This window comes from Gekko japonicus, unplaced genomic scaffold (genome assembly GCF_001447785.1).
Source record: "Gekko japonicus isolate JY-2015 unplaced genomic scaffold, Gekko_japonicus_V1.1 scaffold3477, whole genome shotgun sequence".
Classification (NCBI taxonomy): Eukaryota; Metazoa; Chordata; class Lepidosauria; order Squamata; family Gekkonidae; genus Gekko; species Gekko japonicus.
This window is the reverse complement of record NW_015169280.1, coordinates 74,253-93,965: the sequence shown is the minus strand read 5'-3', so window position 1 is coordinate 93,965 and position 19,713 is coordinate 74,253. Positions and strand designations below refer to the sequence as shown.

General features: G+C 44.2%; 2 protein-coding genes across 2 annotated transcripts in view; one reads left to right on the top strand and one right to left on the bottom strand.

Annotated features, from left to right (window-relative positions):
• Nucleotides 1-2,036, bottom strand: part of LOC107114958 (protein-methionine sulfoxide oxidase MICAL3-like) — a 125,270-nt gene extending 123,234 nt beyond the window's left edge. The window contains exons 1-3 of the mRNA XM_015416565.1: nucleotides 2,013-2,036; nucleotides 1,836-1,892; nucleotides 163-276 (exon numbers count right to left, since the gene is read on the bottom strand). Coding sequence (XP_015272051.1) covers nucleotides 163-276; nucleotides 1,836-1,892; nucleotides 2,013-2,036 — 195 coding nt within the window. The remainder of the gene's footprint in view (nucleotides 1-162; nucleotides 277-1,835; nucleotides 1,893-2,012) is intronic.
• A 1,117-nt stretch (nucleotides 2,037-3,153) lies between these two features.
• Nucleotides 3,154-19,713, top strand: part of LOC107114957 (diacylglycerol kinase gamma-like) — a 45,735-nt gene continuing 29,175 nt past the window's right edge. Inside the window, exons 1-4 of the mRNA XM_015416564.1 lie at nucleotides 3,154-3,193; nucleotides 5,007-5,096; nucleotides 6,220-6,380; nucleotides 11,269-11,333. Coding sequence (XP_015272050.1) covers nucleotides 3,154-3,193; nucleotides 5,007-5,096; nucleotides 6,220-6,380; nucleotides 11,269-11,333 — 356 coding nt within the window. The remainder of the gene's footprint in view (nucleotides 3,194-5,006; nucleotides 5,097-6,219; nucleotides 6,381-11,268; nucleotides 11,334-19,713) is intronic.

Sequence of the window (19,713 nt, the reverse complement as noted above, 5' to 3'; positions counted from 1 at the left end):
CCCCTTAGAGTGCTTGAAAGAATTAATGTGATAGTGTAATGTGATCAGCCATCACACACTGCATCTGATGCCAACCACGTTATGGTCCAAACAACGGTCTGTTTCCTGTTCTCCAGGGCTGCAAGCAGATACAAAGCACCAGCGGACAGGGAGGCAAATCACCTGATGGCCGGTCGTTGGCCTCTGCTCCAGGAGGGCAGCCAGTTGGCTTGCCCGCTGCTTAATGGAAAGTGTGCGCACTGGCACATGGTCATCTGAAAAGAATTGGTGAGGTCCCTGCAGAATAACGAATGAGGAAAGTGAGCAAGAGGAACTGGGAGGAAAAACCAACATCCATGGACAAGCACAGCTGCTCTAGGAAGAGAAGCAAAGCTGAGGACAAGGCCAACCACACACAATTCCAATAGCTACATGTCGAAGGGCAGGGTTAGAGAAAATTTGACAATCTTCTGGATAAGGTTGACTTCCCCCTTGCCAGCTGTGGGACACACACACAATCCCAAACGAAGAGAAAGTCTGGAATTCTGTCAGTGGCAGCTTCCACCCCCAATGGCAAAGGGACTCTCTGCAGGAAGGGTATGGAAGGCCTACAAATAAGGCAGCCAAATAAAAGCTTAAAGACTGTAATAGACATAATTAGATGACTTGGACCTGAATGTAGGCACAGAAGCCATGATGGTGAAAATGGGGTTGCACTGACCTGTAACTGTTGTTCATCGAGTGGTCTTCTGAGCAAGCATGCATCCCTCCCTCCTGCCCCACTGTGAACTCTCTGGAACCCTAGTTTCTTGGGGTACCCAGGGGTGGCATGGAGAGAACTGAGGGAGTAGCGCCCCCTCCTGGTCATGTGATGGTTTTGGCAGGAAAGCACCAGCAGGAGTAGGGGTGCTCCTAGCCAGCTACAGAACCTTTGGAAATCTTTTCTGCAGTCCGTGTGTGTGCCTGCACAGAAGACTACTTGACGAACAACAGTCACAGGTAAGTGCAACTCTATTTTGTATGTTCTCAGTTATGCAGATGAGTTTTCTCAAACTGGCTCTTTGCTGATCTCTTGTTCAGCCTACTGATGTAGTTCGGCTCTTTAATTGAACACGGTTGCTGACCCCTGCTCTAGAAGAAGGTCTCTCTCCCTGATTTCAAAGGATTGCAAACATGCTCAGGGCTGTAGTCTTACAAAGTTCTGCAACCCTACGGGAACAGAACAACATTAACTCCATATGCATGGTCTAGTTGATTTGGAATGCAAACTGATCCTGAATAGCTGGGAGAGCTTGCCTGTTGCATTCCACTGCTGAGCAGAACTGAGCAGAGGAACCGTAGAGCACCAGCAGTATAAGTGGTGGTGGTGGTGGGGAAACACTGCTGAGTTGCCTTCCTCATTCCTCACCCCATTCACACTTTTAACCTGGTTGTCTAAAAGACCAGATGCAATGCTAAGCTGGTGAGCAGAGTGAGGGGAGCCCAAAACGCCACGAAAGAGAAGCGACAGCAAAACTGTGCAACAGGTGATCCCACCCAAGAAGAGGCTAACAACTCTGCTCCAGTACAATCTCTCCAATTAAAAAGAAAAACCAAAATTCACAGTGATGATATGTGCAAGACTGTAAATGTACACACAGGGCATACTACTGAGAGTGGGCAAATGCCTATCAAAGCTGGTACGTTTCCGTGAATGCCACAAACACACACACACACAAAACATCACTGTGTTCAGAAACTTCTTCCGTAAGTCTGGAGTGTTAGTACTGGCACAAGACTATTCCCTCCTCCCCATAACATTGCCCCAAGATTACACGCTCCTTCTATTCATGCTGTTCTTGCTCATGCTATGTTACCCATTCCTGACTGGGACTCCGTTCTCCAGCTGGATCGGCATGAGGTTCCCTTCTTATCTGTAGGCAAAATAATTACTTGAAACACAAAAACAAACCTCCCATACATAAAGCCACAGCACAGTTAAACTAGAAGTCTTCCCTATAAGAGAAAACATTGAAAACCATTGTCCCAGATACGTTTTGGCGTTTGGCAAAAGCCATGTGGATCCAGTGCATAATATATCAGTGCAGTGCAGTTCTAATACAGAGGAGTTAAATACAAACACGCTGTATGTGAACTGTGTTAGTATACAGTGACAGGAAGGACATTTCAAGGGTGAAAAAAGAGGAGTGAGAAGAAGGGAAAGGTCACAAGAAAAAGTAAAATTCGTGCATTTAAAGTCTATCTTGAAAAAAGCTTCCCTTTGAAAATGACAAAGAGTATTGCTTTTAGGCACAGGGAATACAAAGTCCATGAAGTGGATACTCCATAATTTGAGAAGGGGAGATAAGGTTAAGTGTATTAAAAGAGTAATGACTTGGAGGAATTTCAGACAGACGATATAATCCGGAGGAGGAGCAGTTCCCAAACGGTTTCTGGTCTGTTATTTCAGACAGAACTGTTTTAGAACCGGTTCCCTACTGGAATATATTTGTAATTTCACACACAAACGCTTCTGTCCCATTTAGGAAACGGGGCTGAAGCGTTTTACCTGTCAACCGCTTCCAAGTAGTCTTCAGTTTCCTCTCCCAGTTCCGATGCACTTTTTCCCGCCGTTTTTCGCCCGCGCAAGCGATCTCCGGCTTTGCAGGCGATCTCCGGGTTTTTTTTTAACGTTCACTTTAGAGTGCTATAACGGCATAACGCAACGGCATTATATCAACCCCATTGGAATGCCTGGAGTGTTGTGTTATAGCACTATAGCGCTATAGCGCTCTAAAGCGAACGTTCAAAAAAAAAAAGCCAGAGATCGCCCATGCGGGCGAAAAACAGCGGGGGGAAAGCAGGAAAAAGCGGTGCAGTCTGAAATGGCAAACCGCTTCAGATCCAGCTCTTTACCGGAAGGGAAAAGCCATGTGTGAAATGGCAGCCCTATACCGGTTTACTCCATGACGGATCAAAAACGGCTTCAAAACGGGTTAAAAAGGGTAATGTGAAATTCCTCTATGTCTTTAGTTTGGACTATTACTCCCAAGGGAAAAAAAAGATCCCTGGAGGCATCTTGGGTTGTCCTGGATATTCATACAGATAAGGTCTTGCTCAAATTTAGTTTCCTGCAGCACAATAACCCGCTTGAATTTAAAGGAAAGAGGCTAATATACAAATAGAGTTACTATCATGAGAATTCCACTATTGTTCGTTGTTCACTATCACCATGGTAAATTACTTCAGTTTGGGCTTAACTAAACACTATACTGGCAATTTTAAAAAACTGTTCTAAGACATAGTTTATTAGATTGGCAGTATCCCATCTGGAAGTTAACTCCTCTGTTGACTGAGCAGAAGTTTGTGATTCTCACCACAGTTTTCCCAAAAGTGAGCTGAATAGCCACTTCTGCATTATTAACGAAAATATCCAAATGTACAGAGGCTTTAATCCAAGGTCCGAATATTTAGTATAGCCTCTTGGAACTAGGATGGTCTTATTTGAACAGGCACATTTCCTCAGAAGTAAAATAGTACAAATAATGTTTTATGGACATCAGAAGGACCAGACAAGAAGTGGGCTTCCCAAAATTCCAAAGGAAAGCAATGTAGCTGAACTTAGGCTTTCTAGAGGGACACCACGCCAGTTAGTGAGAATCAGTGTTAGCACAAGTAGTACAGCAGACTGCAGAAAAACAAAATGGCGGAAGGCTAGACTCAGCAGAATATGAAACTCTCAGCCATAGTATCTTAGAACCCCTCTGTTACTCAGGTAACCAAGGAGCATCATGGCCTCCTATCATCACACAAGGGAAGAAGCTGTATCAAGGGGGCTGAGTTCCCAGAAATGGAAGGGACTCTTTGAGACTCCTTAACTGACAGAAGGATCCAAGGACATCAAATCTGCTCTGCTCCCTTTCCTGTACCATCTCCAAGAATCCACTTCTGGAGTGCAATCAATAAACTATTTCCAGAAGAAGGAAATTGGTGATAGAGCCAGTGTACAAAAAAAGTGCTTTAATATGTTGGATCAATACAAATATGAATTCCCAAAATGCGACAGCAGGCCCAATCTGAGCTACCGGGGGGGGGGGGGGGGGTTTCTGTTTCTCCCCCCCCCCCCCCGTGTCTGTCTGTCCCTCCCTTTAAGTTTGTCTGTGTGGATTGGCATCTTTGGTACAAGAGGAGTGGACCGAGGAAAGCATTAGAACAAATGGCACAAAGAGAACAGTGGAAGAGGAAACTGTAGAGCTCTTCAAACTGCATTAGATACGGGGAACTACTGATATGCTGAAGTCATGGACAGGGTTGAATCCTACAGATGTGTGAGTAGAAGGAGCTTGTGCAGAAAGGTCTTCCTCATTCTCCTGTTCCCCCAGCAGCTCCCCACAAGCCCAGAAGCCCTCTGCTGAGGGTCCAAGGAGCCTTGTGAAAAAGCTGTCATGAAACACAGTAGCTGAAGGTGAGGAGGAGGAGTTGGGCAAAATCATCTCCTTACTACTTGTGCAAATGGGAGGGCTGCTGGAGGAGAGGAAGGGAAACACCTTCTTAGCTCGCACTCATAGGATCCAGCCCACCTACACTGAAAGAACATGTTATCAAAAGAATTGTGTTCTTAAGTTTTAGAATGGGGAGGGAGGGTGAATCCTGTGGAAAATATCTCAGTTGCCCTCTAGGTCTCCTAAGTTTCTCTCTGGGGCTCAGAAATGATATCCCCCAGTGGCTTCCAGCCATAAGGGGTAAGAAATCAAGTAGCTCTTTCAAGCACAGAAACTTGATGGATGGGTGGAATCCTCTAACCTGCTCCCCAACATATGCTATCTTGCTTGGTGTGTGTTGCATCTTCTCCTTGCCTACTCTGCTCCTTGATGTTTTTCTAACCATTGCCGATAAATACAGGTGCGGTCATTTCTCCTCCCGCCCCCCGGCCCTGGAAATCTCTGAGCTTTTTAGTATCCCTTTCAGTTTCCCCTCTGCATGGCAAATATAAGACAGTCATGTTCAACAGCCTGTTGTTACCTCTGATTCCAAACTCTTTTTTGCAGATAAGATAAACTTACCAAAGCACCCTGCTGTAGCTATTCTGCCCCTCGGGACAGGAAACGACCTTGCCCGCTGTCTCCGTTGGGGAGGAGGTAAGATATTCACATTGGTTTAGTGCTGTGGAATCATTCGACAGAACCTCACACCATATCTTTCTACAGATCCTTCCTGCCATCAGTCCCATGTGCTGCTGAAACCTGACAGCCGCCTTTAAAGTCACATGCCATTGTCTATGCATTGTACTAATAGAGTCTGCTCATCACTGACAGCTCCTGATCTGTCATTACATTGAACAAGGCCTCTTACGCAGTATGCACCAAAAAATTTGCACCCAGCAGTCTTATCTAGCCAACAACAATGTCTGCTCTGCAGAGTTTCCCATTCACTGCCACTGAACCCAACTCACTAACAAGCTTGTAGTTGCTGCCTGCCACAGGTGCTGATCACATTCCCTGGTATTGGCTTTTTTTTTTTTTTTTTTTACATTCCCCCAGTAACTCTTACTGGCCCTCTTCCTTGGTTGTGTTGTTATGTGTATTTGTATGTCTACAGGTTTTTATCGAGCTACTTAGATATTTTATATATGAGCAGGAACGCACAGGAACGGAGTTCCGGCTGGCTCCCGAGTTGGCCATGCCCAGCAGGAACTAATTAGCATAATAGGCCACACCCAACAGCAGAAACTCATTAGGACTGGCTACATTAGGGGGGTGTGGCCTAACATGCAAAGGAGTTCCTGCTACAAAAAAAGCCCTGGGTTTTGACAATAAACAGACTAAGAAGCAAAAGGTGGGTGTGGCTGGATAACCACACTTCTGGTAACATGGGGGTGCGTCCTAATGTGCTAATGAGCTGTGCTGGCAGGGGTGTGGCCTAATATGCTAATGAGTTTCTGGTGTCGGGTGTGGCCTATTATGCTAATTAGTTCCTGCTGGGCTTTTTCTACAAAAAAAGCCCTGTATATACCCTATTTTAGATGCCGTTTTAAATGTTTTAAATGTTTTAATTTTTTATGCTTGCTGCCTCAAGGACCCTATTTAGATATACAGGTAGCACTGAAATGTTTTAAATAAATGAATGAATATTCTGTGTTGCCATTGGCTGTGCAGGTCACCAGTCCTTTAGCAGCGGTACTGTCACGGTTCATCACTTGGCAGACTCTCCCACTGATATTCCGTTCCTCCATGTGTCCCATCTCTTTTTGTCCCTCACAAGGTTATGAAGGAGGCAACTTAATAAAAGTCCTGAAAGACATTGAGCACAGTACAGAGGTCATGCTCGACCGGTGGCAAATTGACGTGATTCCCAATGACAAAGAGGAGAATGGCGACCCTGTCCCATACAGCATCATCAACAATTATTTTTCCATAGGGGTGGTAAGCAATATGTGTTGATCTTGTCCCTTTGGCCTCCCACTCTGTGTCCTCTATATATCACTGTAATATTGGAATGCCTCATTAAGTGAACTTTGTTATTCGAAGTTAGGCTGGGACACAACAATCACTGTTACAAGAGTGAAAGGTAGTACAATAGAAGCCTTCTTGCCTGTGATGTATACACAAGTTTCTTTTGCCTCACTGCTGCCTAGGGTCAAAGTACTTCAGAGACCTACTAGATCTGTTTACCAGAGGTAATGGTGCAATGTGTGCACACAATGAGAAGTACCTTCAACCAACTCACACTTGTGCCTTGAGGGTGCACTTTCTTTTTATGTGCCCACGGTAAAATGCTCATCTTAGCTGAAAGCTTGTTTGTAGTAGGGAATGAAGACTGTTTGAGGGCTGTGATGGCTCTTTAGATCCCTGTGGGAGCTTTTTCTGCAGACTTCATTTGATTTGCGAAGTCTGTCTTCTGCACCAGTAAGTATTGTTTTTAGTGTAGACAGTTCTCTTTGTGAGAAGAGAAAAAGCAGTTACAGCCCTTACTCTGAATTCTGAGATGACATTTTCACATACATTGTGCTATCCATCACTATTCGGGGCTTAGAAGTAAGGATTTTAAAAATATATGGTATTTATTTGAGGAGATCTAAGCTAAATGTGTTTAAGTCATGCTGGTGTAGTTGGCCTCCATAGAGATAATGTGCCGTAGTCAGGCGGCCAACTGACCTTCAAGAAGGTTCATATGACCTTGTCAGCAGGCTGGTAAAAACGTCATGTGTGCAGGGTGTTCAGGAACAGAATTAGATAAGAGAATGCCTTCCTGACTAGGGTTTTGGGGGGGGCGGGATATGGAGGAGGAGTGTTCTATCAGGTGGCTCCCCTAACTACAGTCTAAAGTGATATAAGGCCTGGTCTGTACACACAACTGAGTAAGATGATAGAATTCTGAAGTGGTATGATGAGCTACACCACTGATGATGGAAGTGTCACATTTTATTACGTAATCCCCCACATAAAAACACTACCATGTAAAAAAAGTGTTGCTAACTTATAGCAACCCCAGCAAGGAGCTTTCAAAGCAAGTGGTTAAGCAGAGGTGGTTTGCTATTGCCTTCCTCTGCAGAGCCTTCCTTGGTACCCTCCCTTCTAAGTACGGACCCATCTTCCAAAATATGACAAGATCTGGCTATACTATGCCATATGAAAAGTACCTGCAAGCAGGGGTCATTTCGTAGAAAAAGAGCTAGGGGAACTCATTAGCATAACTCATTAGCATATGCCACACCCCCTGACATCACCAGAAGTGTGTCATAAGGCCACACACCCCTGACATCACCGGAAGTGTGTCATAAGGCCGCACACCCCGCCCCCAACGGTCCCGGCCGCCGCCGCCGGCCTTGCAGCTCCACTGCCGAGCCCCATGAGGGGCCCGGCGGTAGACCTGCAAGGCCGGTGGGAGTGCAAGGAAGCCCCGCGAAGGCCCTCCCTGGCCCCAGGCAGGCAGGGGTGGGGAGAGGCAGGGAGGAAGCAACTTACCCTCCCTCTTCTCCTGCCTCCTCCTGGCTGAATGAGGGCCGGAAGCGGGGCAGCCGGAAGCAGGGGGCAGGGCTTCGTCATGTGCCCCACCCCCCCGTACCTCACCCGGGGGAACTGTGTTCCCCCGCGTTCCCCCCTGAAATGACCTCTGCCTGCAAGTAAAAAATTGGCACATTAGGGAGAAAGGTTCTAAACCTAGACATTCATGCACTGTGCTAGTTTCCATTTACAGGGCGATTAACTCTGAAAAATGTAATCCCTCACTTTTTATTTAATAAATGGGTTTCAGTCTGAGTCCACTATACCAGCACGACACTCTGCAGTCTTAACTCCTTCTACTGCCTGTCTAGACCATTCCACAGACAAAGGTTTATGATTCATAAGCATTTTAACTGAGCCAAAAATTTGATATGCAGGATAAATGTGTGTACTCCTCTGCCTCATTGAGAGGAATGTGGTGCTGCAAGGAAGCAGTTGTCTTACTTTCATTCAATGAAGTGGTTATTCTCCTTTAACTGCTCCTCTGATGGTTATCAGCCTAGTGTTCCACTGCAGCACAATATCCAGCCTTAAAAGCACTAGGTAATATATGGGATATATTTGCAGGAAACTGAACTCACATGTTGTACCTAGGAAAATTTTGCCTCCCACTTAAAGTATTTATTAGTAACGCAGAGAAACCATGTTTGACCTAGTGCCAGATTTACAAAAGATCTTCAAGTGGTTCCAGTTTAAACAGGAAAGTGTGCCACGGGGCAGCTCTGCATCGGCATGGCCCAGAACACTCTTACAGGGTGCTTCCCTGAGTCACCCCAATCAGAGGAAAGAGAATGGAACAGGGAGAATTTTCGAAAAAGCACTTTGTCAACCTATTTCAAATTCCAGTTGCCATGCAACTGGGATGCAAGGCAGAATGTAATAGTCCAACAATGGGCCTGAAGTGTAACGACATTAGCATGGTCACATCTGCACTAACAAATATGCTTTCCTACTACAGTGAAGCTGTTTCTGTAGCAAAAATGTAACTCCTTTTCCATTGTGCCCAATTAAGAGGTCTATGTAATTTAAAGACTTCCGTATGCCTGCAGTGATAAAAGTTGGCCCACTAAAAGGTATCACCTTACCTGAGTTTGGGGGCTGCTAAAAAGAAAACCCTCTCACAACAGCTGACTAGTTTAGTGTTCCGACATGGCGAGGGGAAACAGCTGATAATAACATGAGAGCATTTGTTTAAATATGGTCTCATGTTATATTAAGATTCCATTTATACATGATTGATGATTGTCGTAAATGTATTACAGACAAGAGCAACGTCTATTAGAAATGGCTGTAGTTGATATGTTCAGTTTTTGGATTCCATAGCCCCTCGTCAATCCTGCCTTAAATTACTTTAAATAGTTATTTGAACACTTTAAAATAGTTATTTGAATACTTTTCAGATCTTTAAGGAAGATTGTTTTAGCACAATTGGAGGCACCCTGTCTATGGATGACAGCCTCCAGGTGGGACCAAGGGATCCCCTGAAATTACAGCTCATTTCCAGACTACAGAGATCAGTCCCCCTGCAGAACATGGGGGCTTTGGAGGGTGGGTTCTATGGCATTGTACCCTATTGAGGTCCCTGCCCTCCCCAGGCTCCATCCTCAAAACTCCAGGAGTTTCCCAACCTGGATCTGGCAACCCTACCCTCTCATACCCCGTCGGTGGCCAGGGGGGACCTGGCAACCCTAACCACATCTGGGGATTGACTGTACACATTGCAGGGTGCTAGCAGTGCAAGAGACTTAAGTACACAGGCTGTGGTGCTGGGGGATCCATTGCTGACAGGGTGCCTTTTCGATACTTAATGATGACAGGCCATTTTACCTCTGCCAGGCTAGGCTGCCACATGCTGCTTCCAATCTTTTCTCTCTTTATTTTTGGGCTGTGAAAAAGTGTGGGCCAGCAGCTATATCATTAACAGGAAGTTTTGGATTACAGGCCATGGACTTGTGAAGGCCCTGCCTTGTGACGCCTCTCTAGCCCAAAGCTGACTTGTGGGTGATAAACAGCCTGCTAATCCCTGGACGGAGTAAAGCATGTTCCAAAAGCTCTCCAAACTCAGACATGGCAAGAGAGGCACCCTGTGTTACTATTTGTGGCAACTGTGTTACTATTTGTGGCCATTCAAAAACTACCTGAGCTTTATGTCTGCACAAACACAGCCATCGTGAATCTAGGCACACGACAGAAATGTGGGAAATAACATGTTTGTCTAAGGACTGGTTTGTCCAAAGACTTGTCCACAGAATGCTTATGGTATTCATATGGGACTGCTTGGGCACATTCTTTGTTGTTTTCTAAGAGCCTCTAGTGTTGTTGTTTTTTAAGGATATTGGTATGATTTCTTCTGTTGCCTGGCCAGGTTGTCGTATATAATTTGGATAGGATACTGATCTCCTGAAAGACTGAAAGATTTTGTTAGATGCCTTTTTGCAAGTGCATTTTGTGATAGAAATTATGAAGCATGGAAGAAATGGTGAAATACACAAGGATTCATAACATCTTATTTATCAGATGGGGTGCAACACATGTAGCTTTGGGACTATTTTTGAGATTTGTGCAAGTTCCACATCATGTCAGACTGTAGCTTCTCGTAGTTTTGGCACAGATACCGGTTATACTTCCGTTTTTCTCCACTGTCAGTTAAGCATTTCATGGTAGCTGATGTGTCACCTTGCTAGTGGCACAGAAAATATTCGTGAATGCAGATGAATCTTCTTTACACACACATACACAAAAACATATATTTCCTATACCAGCCACTCAGAAAGAGCTGCTTTGCAATCCCGTATCTTGAAGGACTGTCTGATTGGAGATAGATTTCTATTGTATGTTCTCCCTTAAAGGAGAGAGGTACATCCACGTTCAAATTATAACATTCTTAAACATTCATGAAATGACAGGGCATTGTTGGTGAAAGGGTAGTTTGGGTGGCAAGTTTATTAAGAGTAGTGGGGGAGCACATAGCTCCAAAGGAGTTTTTTAAAGTAGTAACAACAACAACATTTTAAAAGTTCACAAAGTAAAATGAGCGTGGGAGGAAAGGAGCCATATCTTCCATCTCTAACCATATCACAAAATATGTACACCATGGTCCTGTCATCAGGTCCAGCCTTAAGATCAAGAGGTATGAAGGTCCAGCAGCTTCAGGACTCCCCTTTAGGGGATGCAACATGCAAAGTTTGCAACTTCTGAATCTGAAATTTGTATGTTGGGTGAGGCTTGCTCAGTTTGTAAGGCTGTTTCCAATGTTGAAGAGAGCCTTGGTTATTTTGTTCCCCCTACCGTTTCTTTTTCTTTACAGGATGCATCCATTGCACACAGATTCCATATGATGAGGGAAAAACATCCTGAAAAATTCAACAGCAGGTAAATATTTTTCCCTACTTTAAATCTCACTGTACTGTTAAAGAGAAGGTGTTCAATGAACTTTTAGTAGAATGAATTGATTTGCTTGGATGGTTATTGCTTGAAAAGTTTTTTCTTAGAAAGCCAAGGGAAGGAAGGATGGATAGACGTGTGGCAGTGGGACATTTAGTTTTGATATTTTCTTCTCCATTGCTCTGTTTCTCTAGGATGGAGGCAGGTTAATAAGCAGAGCCTCCACCTGTCTGTGGATTCTGTCGTCCTACTAAAAACTAAGCCGCTGGGATATATTTATTTTGTCAGAACTTCAAGCTCTGGCCACAAACTTTCTCCAGCATATCAGCACAGGGGTACTGTGTGATTGTGTCCGATCCCTGTAAGCCTAGAGTAGCCACTCTGGTGTAGTTGTTAGAGTGTCAGACTAAGATCTGGGAGATCCAGTTTCAAATCCCCACTCCACCATGGAATCTTGCTGTCTGACGTTGGGTTAGTCACACACTCTCAGCCTAACCTTCCTCACAGGGTTGTTATTGTAAGGATCAAATAGAGAAGGGGAGAATGTTGTAATCCACTTGGGTCCCCATTGGAGAGAAAAGTGGGGTGTAAGTGATCTAAATAAATACCCTGGAAAAGGCTCTGTGACTTTAAGAGTTGCATGAAGGAAGGAATCAGCAGGTGACTTTCCCAGCATGGAAAAGAAATGATGAAGAAAAATTGTTTATTTCTGTTTGGCAGCTGTTAACGGCAACCTACTTCATATACCCGAAGGTAAACCCACATTCATTTCCATAACAGACAGAAGAGACAAAAGCACAGGCAATGCAGGCTGTCCAGCTTGCATAAACCAAGGTGCAATGTTGCCTCTCCTGTACAACCCTGCACCTTTTTGGGGATGGCTATTCCTTATATTTCTGCTTTGGGTTAAAATGTTGGAGAAGGAGAAACATCCATATATAGGTCCATAGTTAGTTATCTGACTGATCCAGGCTTCTGGGCTTCAGTTCATTGCCTGGATACTTAAGTGCCCCTAGGAGAATACAGAAATTGGCCACCTGTGGTCTAGGGAATTCTGCCACTGCAGTGGGGTGGCAGTGGAAAACCCTTCCAGTTGCATAATATTGTGAGTTTTGCCCACAGAAGCCAACCCATTTTTTACCTTTATTTGAGAATGTGCATGTACGCTGGTTTTAAATTGTATGTTGGTTTTAAACTGTTTGTAAGCTGCCCTGAGCTGCTTCGGCGGGAGGGCGGGGTAGAAATTGAATAAATAAATAAATAAAATACCTTGCCAGGTTTGCTTAAACCTTTCTTTATGCCATAACCAGATATTGCAACTGAAATGCTGTTGGCAAATTAATTATATAAGGCCTATGGGATGCAGCCCTGGAACAATATGACATACACCGTAGCATGGTTCATAACTGTTACATTTTGCAGGCCTTGATGTTTTAAAATGTACATGGAAAGCTGCTAGAATTTGGCTTTAAACTCAATTCTGTTCATTCACGTTTCACCATTATTTCAGAATTTCAGGGCCAGTAGGGACAGGCTGTCAAGGCAAGGTGCAGGTTAAAATTCGCTCATGTCGCACCTATGGTTCTCTTTTTTAAGTGATGCAGCAATAGCAGGAGATTGTCCCTTGTGGCCTGTGCAGGAGATATTCAGGGAAATACTTGAAGGATTCTTAAATTTAGAAATTTCTTAGACTACCCCAACACACTGCAAATTTCTTTCTAAAGCAAAAATCTCTCTTATCCTGTAAACTGTAGCACAGGGATAAGATTGCTGAAGTGGAATGAGAAACCAGGGGTGATATCACACATGAATTTGTCCCCACTTTTTTCTTACAACTGCTGGGCAGTCCTTCAGTTGCCAAGAGGTCATTGACATGGTGCAGAGTGGACGTACCAATGGGAACCTGGAAGAGCAATAAGTAGAAAAAATGTAAAGCTACCTCACACATTTTTAGTAAGGAGTTTCTGTCCCTGACTGGGTTATTTCTTGTCTGTTAGAGCACAAAGTATGGAATATGTTAAAAACTTGAACCTTGGAATATTAAGACTGAACTTAAAAAAAAAGTCAAATGTCTTTATCTCTGACATGTGCATTAAAATATTGGAAATATGGAGGGACTCTTACAGTATGATCCTATGTAGTTATTAAAGTATAAACTCACTGAAATCAATGGGCTTAGATTGGAGTAACTCTGCATAGAATTGCACTGCTAATGGAGTTTCCACTGGCCACTATGCAAAATTTTCTACACCTTTTCATAGCCTGGTGCCATTAGTTTCCTAATCTCTACCTCCCTTCCTACTGCTTGGCTTTTCTTCCTTCTCACCATCCATCCATCCATCGTCTGTCTGTCTGTCTGTCTATCTATCCATTGTCCGTAACTGAAAATTTCACTTATTGAAGACATCCATCTTTCAAATCTTTTTAAAAAAAACAACAATTGCAAGTTTAAGCATTTGTAATTTCACATAATTTCTTCCAAGCAGGAGCTAGATTTCCATAGTGTGGAATTTAGTTTGGTTACTATGCAGTTAGAATCCTCACTAGTGAATTAATTAACATAGTGAATTAATTAACATAAATAGAATCCTCACTAGTGAATTAATTAACATAAAATGGTTTGGTTTGGTTTTGGTATATACATGTTCAAGGAACTGTAAGAACAAACCCCAGCCTTGTGGATGTTCTGTGTCTGAAATGCCAGTTCTGTGCCCCTGCACCTGAAAACATCTTGGCTCTTGCCAATTGCTCTCTTTTCCATTTCTCCCCCCAAAATCCTTGGTCTCTGTCCTGTTTCCTGACCCTCTTATAGAAGCTGTCCTCACCCAAAAGCCACATACATCTCTACTCAGTGTTCACCTTGTTATGCCTCCTCACCTCTTATTTGTGGCCTCTTCTGCTTAACCATGGATTTCCTTTACAAAATCTGTGAGTACCCTTACACAGTTTTGATCCAGTAGCAATTTGGGAATGGAAGGGACCTGGACATTAAGGTTAGCCCTTGTGAGCCACCCTGAGCCCATTGGGGAGGGCGGGATACAAATATAATAAATAAATAAATAAATAAATAAATAAATAAATAAATATGGTTAGAACCAAGTTTTTTCAGTCTGTGGGGTTGGTGGGGGGAAATCTTCATAGCTGAGTGGCTGATGACATGCTTTCCATGCAGAAGGTTCTAGGTTCTATTCTTGGCGGGTATATGGTAGCAGTTCTGAGGGGAAGTCCCTGCCTGAGACCCTGGAAAGCTGCTGCCACTCAGAGTAATACTGGGTTGGATGGACCACTGGCCTGCCTCAATATAAGACAGCTTCCTCTGTCCATATGTTCTCAGTAAGAAGAACATAATTGGGTAGGTTTCCCTAAGAGACACCTTGCCCCTAGAGCTACCATTATCTGCAATGTGCAGCCACAGGGCAGTGTTAGACAAGTTTTAGGGTAGATTCTCAGTTCATACAAAGCAACAGTGATTCACACGAATTGGCTGTGCAGCCTACAATATGCTCCAGAATCTTGTGCAATTGAATGAATTCCACAGCAGATGTTCAGGTATCCCTTGGCAGATGCTGTGAAATGTATTCCTTGAACATACAAAGTTTGAAAGCCACTAGATCTTATTTGGTTGCCAATAGCATACCGGATTCACTTCAAGGTACTTTATGGTCAGGGACCTACCTACCTGAGGGACCGCCTTTCCTAGGGTTGCCAACTGTGACTTACCTCGCCGGTGGGGGACTCCTGGGGGATCCTGGTGTGTGCATGTGCGTGCAAAGCGCGTGCGCGCTGCATTCGCATCACAGGGCAATGACGTCATGACGCTGGGCACGCTGGGGGCGGGGCCATGACCATACAAGGGAAAACCATAGAGTTTTCCCTTGTATGGCCGTGGCCCCGCCCCCAGCGTGCCCGGCGTCATGACGTCACTGCCCTGTGATGCGCACGCTGGGGCGGGGTTCCCCTCGGGGCCCGATTCCCCGGCGTCTGGGAACAGGCCTCTGGGGTGAGGGATTTTCCGCCCCCCGGGGGGATTTGGCAGCCCTAGCCTTTCCCCACGTGTTCCCCAGAGAGCACTATGGTCAGGGTTGCAAAATTTTCTGTCCCCCCAAGTCCTAAGGATGCCAATGCCAGGCTGGTATTGACCAGGACCAGGACATTTTCTGTGGCAGCTCCAACTTACTGGAATGAGCTTCCGGACAAGATCAGGGCCCTGCGGGACCTTTCAGAGTTCTGCAGGACCATGAAAATGGAGCTCTTCTGCCAGGCATTTAGGTAAGGAGCTGCATTTCATCATCTATGCCCTGTGCCAATTTTATTGCCAGCCTGAGCCCGCTGAGACTGGATGTATGTCTCTATATGCACTTTACCACAGCCATATTGCCATCGTAATGTTAATGGTTTTAATACTCTATCATGTATTTTATATTGATATTTATATTGTTGTTTTATGTATTGTTTTCTTATGTAAGCTTCCCTGAGCCTGCCTCGGTGGGGTGGGCAAGGTAAAAATCAAATTAATACATAAATAAAAATAAATAAATTTGTGACAGTGGGGAGGTCTGGATATTTCAGAGGAAATATGTAATGGCAAGTGCTGGGTGCCTTCTACATATTTCCAAATCTCAAGTGATGATGATGAGTTCGGTAGATTAACCACAAATGTGTTGAAACCCATCAGGTTCATTTCTTCAGAGACATTAAAGTAGCTTGAAGAAATTACTGCCTGTGGTATATATGTCATCCCACTTTTGGCTCTGGTGAACAAGTATAGCAGGTTTTGCGTTGTCTAAAAAACCTGCAAAACCTATTTGACCAGAGGCAACAGTAGGACAACAGAATATCTTCACCATGAGCTCTCTTAGACTGTTTCTACATGGAGATGATTCTCTATGTAGCTACAGCAATGGACCAGCAGCAGTGGAGCATCCAGATGGAGATTTCCTTGCCACAGCCACCTCTGACTTTCATCCCTCCCCCCCACACACACACATCAGGTGTGTTTCTTAAAGTGGTAATTTACCAATTGTTTTAGTGTAATAACACTGCAATGATTTACTACACAAATGCACTCATTCCCAGCTTTTATTTTTAAGTAAGTCTCTAGCCCTTTTTGTTCTACTCTACAACTTCCTCAGAATATGGAAAGGCAGGGACCTGACAGGGTGCAGGGGAGAGGAAGCTTCCTCAGAATTTGGTTAAAGGATTTTGTTTTGTGAGAGAGACTGGGAAGGTCAAGAGTGATTCTTTGTGAGACTCAGAGTCAGAACTTTGTGGGCATTTTGACAGGAAGAGCCATCTCTCCTATCAGAGGCATTTCATTAAGAAAGTGGGTGTTTGTAGAAAATAGCAAATGATTGCAGAGAAGCCCCTGAACACTTTTGGCCAGTTCCTCTAAAGACTGAACAGAACTTCTGGAAGGTCAGGAAACCATCTCTCAGCATGCACAACTTCCAGTGCTACACCATGACACCTCCCCCCCCTCTCTTTTCCATGCCATTTTCAGGGTTCTTTCTCTAGCCCATCCTGGGAAAATATGGTGACTAAAACATTTCAGGATTTGCAGAATTTTTTTGAAAAGCAGTAAAACAAAGTTAATCAAATGTGAATTGAGCAAACTTTCTGCAAATATTTTCTTGGCATTTTAATCTTTGGGTTCGCAGATCCCTGACTGCAGCTCCAGCAGTTTCAGGGTGAGGCACATAGGGGGATGAAAACAAATACTGCCTGACGTGTGTGCTTGCATTTAGTAAATCAACCTGTCTTCTCTGCCTTTTCATTCTTGACTGAACGTGGGTGGGTTTCTCATCCAACCCTGGCTTCTGGCAGTAAAGCTGTTTCTCTCTGATTTGCTTATGGGGGCCACAGCCAAAGTCCTCACTTGGGGATCTAAAGCAAAGGTCCTGTACTGGTTCACTAACTCGGGGTCCTTAAATGTAACAGGTTGTATACCTACTGATATGGAATTGACACACTTCCCCTATAATTCCCCCTTTATAAATCACACTGATACGAATGTCACAGATCCCAATTCTTGCATACATCCCATGTAATTCTGCAAGACCTCTGGAGGAGAGCGTTCTAGTGAACTTGGCCAACTATTATATCTCTCTTTAGGACAAGATGAGTCCTAAAGATCAAGTAAACATATACATTGTCCAAGTACAATTGCTCTCTGTTCTAAAATTATCCTTGTTTCACATAGCAGTATCTAAACGTGGTGGCTTGGATCCCATCTGTGAATGGAACTAGCATACTGGGACTTGCTTGTTTCCTCCTCCCACTATGTTATGATGAATGTCTTTTCTAGGGGTTGAGAGAATTTCACAGACAGCACAGGGGGCAAAGTGGACATCTACAACAGAAGGGGGAATCAACCGAAAATGTTCCTATTTCCCAGTGACAATAGTGCCCTTCCATCAGCAGAAACAAACAGCAGTACCCAAGCTTATATTTTATACTTAAAATATCCTTGGCAAATGCCATCCCAGCCATTACTTGAAAACAAAGTGTCATTGCTAAAGTTACGGTGCTGCTGAAGTAGTGATTAAGAGACTGAACCCAGATTCTAGGGTAAAAGGCAGACCCTGCCCATACCTCAAACGACCCAGCAATCAGGAACGGGGAAGTAATAGCCTTGTTTTACACCAGTCTGTTAACCCGTCCCTCACTGCCATTTTTCTCTTCTTGCTGTAGCGCTACTCTGCTGACTCATATTTAATCAGTGAGCCATTGCAAGCATGGTAGCATTGATTGTTCTCCCATTCTGTGTATGAGAACGTAATTATCTAGCAAGGACATGGAGCCACTGTGCTCCTGTCTTTATTGAGTTTAGCATTAGTGATTTTAGGCCCTTTCTCCAGGGCCAAATTGTTCCCATGAGGTTCAACATTGTTTCTGTGCTATCATCTTAGCATCAGAAATGTATGCAGTATGACTGATCTCTGTCCCCAAGAGAGTTGAAGCATTCAGCTGGATCCGGGTAAATCTGTTTTTCCATTATCAGGTGAATTGTTGGACTCTTCACAGTGGAGATTCACACTGACAAAACTGTATCAAAACCAACCTTACCACAAAGTCACCATTTTGAACTTCAGATGCTCCTACCTCTATCTTCATTTGACATTTTTTTTAAGGACGCACGGTCTGTCTCCCAGGTACTTTGCAGCTCATTAGAAAGTCACCCTTCTCAAAAAAAATACTTATAAGGCAGGATTGCAGCATGTATAATTAGAATTTATTGGTGTTTAAAGGCCAGACTAGACAATTTGTTTGGCAGTCATACATACCATCAGGGAACTAATGCTCCAAAGTGTATGGAGCCCAATTTGGCTCAGGAGAACAGCACCAGGGGAAGATGGGCTTTCGCCTTCCTTCTCACACCATTTTCCCAAGATAAAGTGGCCACAGTGGGGCCCAGTTTGCCTTGCTGCAGGGCTACTCATGTATTTTGCAGCATGTGGAGCCCCACACCAGAACAGACAGGGCCCCTTGCAGCTGTTTCAGCTTAGAAAAACAGCATGGGAGGAAAGGCTGAAGTCTCTCTTCAACCCGTGCTCTCAAGCTGAATCAGGCCTAACATACCTGGGAATATTAGTTCCCCAATGGCATGTATAACTAAGTCAGGTAGGAAACCCTGGCCTTATTAGTGTCAAACATATCACCTAGTTTGGCCCCAAATTGGTTCATTTGGGATTTGGTCAAGACCAGGTTTTCTCTCCTGGTAAAGGAGCTGCTATGAATGCAGAGCCTTTTGCAGTGGCAACAGAAGGTTTTTCCCCTCCTCAGCGGTTGCAACTGCAATTGTCCCCCTCCACCAGGGGGATTTTGATTTAAAAACTGGGAAGTGCTAGGTGTGATTCACCCACAAAATGTGTGCATCTTCTAAATCCACAAGGAAATTCTGCAAAGATTTCTTGTACTTAATTGAATAAAGGCTGCATACAGACATACACAGCACAACAAACATACTTTGAACTTTATTTTTAATGTGACTGTAGCATGTGTACAAATGCAGTGCTGCTATGTGCTACAGTCAGTGTTGCTGTTGCCACCTCCTCCTCCTCACAGTTGCTTGACATGGGCTGCTTCCTTCTCAAGCATTCTGCTGCAGGATGCTTTGATTCCTAGAGGGGCAGACGAAAGCAACAAGCCACCCATAAAAGCATATAGTTGCAGGCATTTTGTTTTGTAACCTGCCCCTTCTCAGCTGCTTTAACATCAGATGTTGTTGTTCAGTCGCACAGCCGAGTCCGACTCTTCGCGACCCCATGGACCACATCACGCCAGGCCCTCCTGTCTTCCACTGTCCTCTGAAGCTTGCTCAATTTCATGTTTGTTGCATCAATGACACTGTCTAACCATCTCATCCTTT